General features: G+C 39.0%; 3 protein-coding genes across 5 annotated transcripts; 1 reads left to right on the plus strand and 2 right to left on the minus strand.

Annotated features, from left to right (window-relative positions):
* Window positions 1-153: 153 nt before the first annotated feature.
* On the minus strand, window positions 154-2289 carry LOC149730481 (lipoyl synthase, mitochondrial-like). Of its 2 annotated transcripts, XM_089883903.1 has the most exons (7): window positions 1720-2289; window positions 1240-1414; window positions 1032-1188; window positions 783-969; window positions 589-734; window positions 471-541; window positions 154-414 (listed from the first exon to the last, which is right to left on the minus strand). In XM_089883903.1, the coding sequence occupies exons 1-7, from the start codon at window positions 1902-1904 to the stop codon at window positions 250-252; spliced, it is 1086 nt and encodes a 361-aa protein (XP_089740029.1). In that variant the 5' UTR covers window positions 1905-2289; the 3' UTR covers window positions 154-249. The 2 variants fall into 2 exon arrangements, with proteins under 2 accessions (XP_089740029.1, XP_089740030.1); XM_089883904.1 differs by lacking the exon at window positions 471-541.
* LOC149730482 (uncharacterized) lies at window positions 2044-4899 on the minus strand. Of its 2 annotated transcripts, XM_089883912.1 has the most exons (7): window positions 4500-4896; window positions 4304-4439; window positions 4138-4247; window positions 2834-2948; window positions 2697-2784; window positions 2498-2645; window positions 2044-2428 (listed from the first exon to the last, which is right to left on the minus strand). In XM_089883912.1, exons 1-7 carry the CDS (start codon window positions 4714-4716, stop codon window positions 2316-2318), a joined length of 927 nt encoding a protein of 308 aa, XP_089740038.1. In that variant the 5' UTR covers window positions 4717-4896; the 3' UTR covers window positions 2044-2315. The 2 variants fall into 2 exon arrangements, with proteins under 2 accessions (XP_089740038.1, XP_089740037.1); XM_089883911.1 differs by having other exon boundaries at window positions 2498-2784; window positions 4500-4899.
* A 110-nt stretch (window positions 4900-5009) lies between these two features.
* On the plus strand, window positions 5010-6158 carry LOC149730483 (alpha-tocopherol transfer protein-like). Its single transcript, XM_089883915.1, has 2 exons — window positions 5010-5682; window positions 5734-6158. The coding sequence occupies exons 1-2, from the start codon at window positions 5203-5205 to the stop codon at window positions 6088-6090; spliced, it is 837 nt and encodes a 278-aa protein (XP_089740041.1). The 5' UTR covers window positions 5010-5202; the 3' UTR covers window positions 6091-6158.
* Window positions 6159-6261: the final 103 nt, after the last annotated feature.

Consider the following 6261-nt stretch of genomic DNA (forward strand, 5'->3'; position numbering starts at 1 on the left):
GAGACCATCGCTCTCGACCAATCGGGTTTAAGATATGATAGTGGCGTGATATTACGTCATAATGAAACAAACAAACTCCCTTGTTACGCAACAATGTATCATCAGCTGTTCCATAGAAATAGTACATTTTTACTACTTAAGTTAAAACACAAATACATTGATTGCATTTTATTTTCTGTACATTAAAAAGTAAAACAAAATAAAAACAAAACCGATTAAAACTTAAAACAACAGTTTAGGTAAAACATTTCAAGTCGATTGATTTTTTTCATTACGAATAACATTTTTGATGAAGAATTCTCCGGCTTTATAGGACGATCTAACCAATGGTCCACTCGCCGTGTATAAAAAGCCAAGTTCATTTCCAACTTTCTCCCAATGTTTAAACTTTGACGGAGTTACATACTCTGATACCTGTGATAATAATTAACTTTAGTAATTAGGTTAATTACAATTAAATGGAAATAAACCTTCATGTGACGTTTGGTTGGTTGCATGTATTGTCCCAGCGTTACGCAATCAACATTTGCTTCTCTTAAATCTGCATGAGCATAATTATTGCGCATAACTATCATAGAAATCACATACCTTTTAATGTTTGAAGAACTTGTGCGTCAGTTTCGCCGAACCCAAGCATTATGGATGATTTGGTCAACACTGAGGAATTGAATTGTTTTGCGTTGCGCAACACTTCCAACGACTGGTCATATTTAGCACGAGGGTCACGAACCAGCCTAAACAACCAGCAATAAAAATAGAAATCTTATATTTATTTCACCTACCATGAAAACTCCCGTACACACTCCACATTATGCGCGTAAACATCCAGACCTGATGTTGCAAGAACCTTAACGCAATCCATATTCCCCCTGAAATCTGGGGTGAGGCATTCCACAAGCAATTCTGGTGCGCCTTGCTTTAAATAACGAACCGTTTCCGCAAAATGCTCTGCACCCCCATCAGGCAAATCTAAAACGAACAATTGTCTCCTAATAAATGTTATATCAAAAACATTTCATTCAACCACTCACCATCTCTATCCACGGAAGTGAGGACAATATAATCAACACCCCAGTTAATTATAGCTTCGGCAGTATTGGGTGGCTCCTGGGGGTCCGGAGGGGGGGGTTTTCGAGCCGTCTTGACCGAACAAAACCTACAACCTCTCGTGCAAGTATCACCCAACAACTAACATTAAGAAAATATCAAAATAAACAAAATACATTTGTTGTTCGTTACCATTATGGTTGCTGTTGCAGTCTTGTCGTCCCCGCCCCCCCAACATTCACCAATGTTCGGACATTTAGCCTCCTCACAAACCGTGTTAAGATTCAACTTTTGCAGATTTGATTTGATTCGTTTGTAATTCTCGCCTTCAGGAAATTTAGTTTTCAACCACGGGGGTAACCGTAACCTGTGATATAATATTTTACCGACACCTACAATACCATGGAAGTCATACTTTTAAAAACAAAATCTGGGGTGACATTGTTAAAATACGGTTACACTCATATTTGTCAAACATAGGGAACCTTAATGATTAATGTGGTGAAAGCAATGTACTTTAGCTCTGCTTGTTTGTATAGACATCTGAACAGCAGGGTAAAATCTGGGGTGACATTGTTAAAAAACAGTTACACTCATAGTCGTAGGGAACCTTATGCTAAAACATATAATAACACCCCTGTTACAAAACTTGTCCCAGAACGTCGCCCCCACCTTTTAATTCCCTTCCCTTTCACCAGCTCCCCGTCATAATCTCTCTCAATGACGTCACCAGAGATGAAGTCATCCAACCCCGGCCCATCGAAAATACGTTGAATGGTTGTGCTTTTCAAACAATATTGAGAACTAGCCGCGTTAACAACCCGATGCAATAACCGACCGCATATCATGTTAAACATATTGTGTTTGTTATCGTTTGTCCAAATACAGACAACTCTCGCGTTCGCTGCTTTTTTCTAATATTCTCTCGAATTTATGACGCAACAGTTACAATATCTGTGATTATGACGTCAGAATTGCTTAACAAAATTACACGCCCTAAATGCCAATCTCATCAAAAAAGACTTCATAATAAAATCAAACCCGTCCAAAACATGGTCTCAATTGCACAACGTTAATTTTACAACTAAACGATACAAACATTCTGCGAGTAATAGGTACTGTGACGTCACACATAGAAATCCGGCGTCGTGGCATAGTGGTTAGCGCGCCTGTCTGTAACCCAGAGGTAATGGGTTCAATCAAACAACATAACATCTGTGACGTCACATACGACTATTGTCATGATGTAGTACGCCATTATTAAACAATTAGTCTCCGGTAGATGACGCTGCTGTCCCCATAAACCACGTGGGTCGATGTGCACGTAAGTAAAAAGCATCGAACAGAAACAAGATGGCGGCAACGAACCCACAAATATCGCCTGTCAATTAAACACAACCTGTCAATCAAACCTACCAGCCAATCAAACCCACCTGTCACTCAAACGCACCTGCCAATCTACTTCTACAAGTTGATGATTGGAACTTTTTGCACTCCATGAATCCCGCCAGTACACAAGCTCCAACCAAATATAAAAGAAACGAAAACGAACCCCAAAAGAATTCAAACTTCTCAACACTTTGCCGCCAGCTAGCGGCCTGTATTAAACATAATACTATTTCTATTTCGTTAACCTCTGGTCCACCTACCGTAAAGCAGTTGATGACGTAGGTTAAACACGTGACTCCCCATGCGACGCACCAGGCACATAACACGAACGTTCTACCCTCTGTGCAACTAACAACATTATGTCATAGATTACGTCAGTAATGACGTCACAACCCACCCATGTTTGGAGTAATAGTTGCATTTATATCCAGTTTCAACCAAAAGCCCGAACGCCATCCCTCCAACCACCAACACAAACATTTTCCAAACTCCTTTCCAACTTGTACCATAACCTGTCAATCAAACAGAACCTGTCAATCAAACATAATCTGTCAATCAAACATAATCTGTCAATCAAACATAACCTGTCAATCAAACATAACCTGTCAAAAATCAAACATAACCTGTCAAAAATCAAACACAACCTGTCAATCAAACAGAACCTGTCAATCAAACATAACCTGTCAATCAAACATAATCTGTCAATCAAACATAATCTGTCAATCAAACATTACCTGTCAATCAAACATAATCTGTCAATCAAACATAACCTGTCAATCAAACATAATCTGTCAATCAAACATAACCTGTCAATCAAACATAATCTGTCAATCAAACATAACCTGTCAATCAAACATAATCTGTCAATCAAACATAACCTGTCAATCAAAAATAATCTGTCAATCAAACATAATCTGTCAATCAAACATAACCTGTCAATCAAACACAACCTGTCAATCGAACACAACCTGCCATCAAATATAACCTGTCAATCAAACATAACCTGTCAGTCAAAAACAACCTGTCAATCAAATATAACCTGTCAATCAAACATAGCCTGTCAATCGAACACAACCTGTCAATCAAACAAAACCTGCCAGTCAAACATAACCTGTCAATCAAACCGATCTGTTAATCAAATATAACCTGTCAATCAAATATAACCTGTCAATCAAACATAACCTGTCAATCGAACACAACCTGTCAATCAAATATAACCTGTCAATCAAACATAGCCTGTCAATCAAACATAACCTGTCAATCGAACACAACCTGTCAATCAAACATAGCCTGTCAGTCAAATATAACCCGTCAATCAAACCCATCTGTCAATCAAATATAACCTGTCAATCAAATATAACCTGTCAATCAAATATAACCTGTCAATCAAACATAGCCTGTCAATCAAACACAACCTATCAATCGAACACAACCTGTCAATCAAATATAACCTGTCAATCAAACATAGCCTGTCAATCGAACACAACCTATCAATCGAACACAACCTGTCAATCAAACATAACCCGTCAATCAAACACAACCCGTCAATCAAACATAACCTGTCAATCAAGCACAACCTATCAATCGAACACAACCTGTCAATCAAACATAACCTGTCAATCAAACACAACCTGTCAATCAAACACAACCTGTCAATCGAACACAACCCACCAATCAAACTTACCTGTCAATCAAACTCACCTGTTCCAACGGAAACAAATATTCGAAGATTTTGAGCTTCTAGAACATAAAACAATGACGTCATCAGTCCTAGGAATAGTGACGTCAGTTGCTTCGCACAATGACAAAACCTGTGACGTCACAATACTATTGTTATGATATGTATACGTCACAATGTCTCACAAACCCCGCATTGTTACAACCAGGGTCACAATTGCCGAAGTAACACGTCATAATGACCGATGATGTCACAAAGTTAACGCTCGACGCCCAAGACCAAAAATAATCGAAGGAATTGAAGATTGAACAATGAAGCCATAGTCCTGCAACAATAACCTTTGTTTAAACCAATGTTTCAATTATTCATGATTGTGATGTCATACCGGTTATTCTGCTGAAGTAAAGCAGCAGAGATATCGCCCAAGACGCGATAAAACTAACTAATATATAAGTTTTAATCCTTGGTGATAAATACAACGTACTATCGGCATAGATAGCGAATGTTGCGCAACCTGAAACCAAAACTAATATTTTCCACAACCCTGCCTTTGATAAAACGAAACTTCGACAACTAGATGTTGAGTTCCTCGATGCTTCCATGCTACTGTTGCGTCACAATCACACTTGTGTGTCACACGCCCGAATTCCTGTATGACGTCACTGCACGCTTTTGTGTTTCCGCTGAAATCGATTGAAGCCATTATGACATCATAGTGCAGTTTGCAACTTTACCGGGCATTGTGACGTAAGCTAAACTACTTAAACATAAAAATCGTATAAAATATTAAACTCGCCACTATGCGGGGTGGGGAGCTGCTTGGGGGAATTCCCGATGTTTGTAGCGACACCTTGCGGTTTACTGTTGCGTTATAATTGGTAGCTGCGAAAAAAAAAAGAAAACGTGACGTCATCATGCTGACGTCATATTCTCAATTTTTTATGACGTAATCTAATTGTTGTAATGTTACGCAACAATCGGGTTGTTACATAATAAAGGAGATTGTTTAGTTGGTTTTGTTACGTCACGATCGCTTTAATAAGCTTAATTATTAACTTTGATCGAAGCGATCGCGATGCTGCATTGTGATGTCATTCACAAGAACAATGGGGGAAAGGTATGAATGTCGATTGTCCCGGGAGGATTTAAAGAAAGCTCAAGCCGAATTGAATGAACCAATTAGCGACCAGGAGAGGATCGCGGCCATTGACGTGCTTCGGGAAAGTTTCCAAACCAAACACCCGGAAGTCACGTTGGCGAACGATAGTGACGTCTTCATGTTAAGGTTTCTTAGATCAAAGAAATTTAATCAAGAAAAAGCTTTAACGAAGTTGTATAAATATCAAAATAACTACTCAACATGGGGTGAGGTTTTCGATAAGGTTCGAAACCCGGTGTTGTTGAAACCCCTCATAGAAGCTGGGGTGGTTGTTCCATTGAAAGGAAGAGCCAAAGATGGGTCAGTCGTTGTGGTTGGTCGACCCGGTATTGTACAACATACATGGATCGATATGATGGCAATGATCATATTAACAGCTGAAACTCTACTGCAAGATGAACACACACAGGTAAGATGACGTCATCAACATTATGACGTCATTAACTTTTATATGTTGCAGATATATGGAATGACTGTGGTAATAGATCAAGCCTACTTCACCATGGAGTTGGCGAAACAATACACTCCGGCAATTTCAAGAAGGTTCGGAGGTTTTATGCAAGACTCACTGCCTGCTAGAGTAAAGTCCATGAACCTCACAAACCAGGGAAAGATTTGGGACATTGTGTGGGCAATTGCGCAACCTTTCCTCAAGGATAAAATGAAAAAAAGATTTCGAATCCATGGAACTGAGTTTTCTACACTTTATGACGTCATAGATAGATCGATTCTCCCGCCGATGTTCGCGGGTAACGGACCGCCACTCGATCCGGAAGAATGGAAAAGTCACGTGATTAGCGAGGACACAGCTCTTTAAATTCCTAAACACATAAAAATTACCAAAAATATCTAATTTTTGTTGATTTAATAAATACCGAAACAAGATTTCTATTTTGCCACGGTTGTGTAGTTTAAACATAGTTGCCAAGCAACAAACCAGTGAAGCGGAAAGTTGGAAGTTTGGCAAAAAAATTATTTAAAAGTTTTT

This window comes from Ciona robusta, chromosome 9 (assembly GCF_009617815.1).
Source record: "Ciona robusta chromosome 9, ASM961781v2".
Lineage (NCBI taxonomy): Eukaryota > Metazoa > Chordata > Ascidiacea > Phlebobranchia > Cionidae > Ciona > Ciona robusta.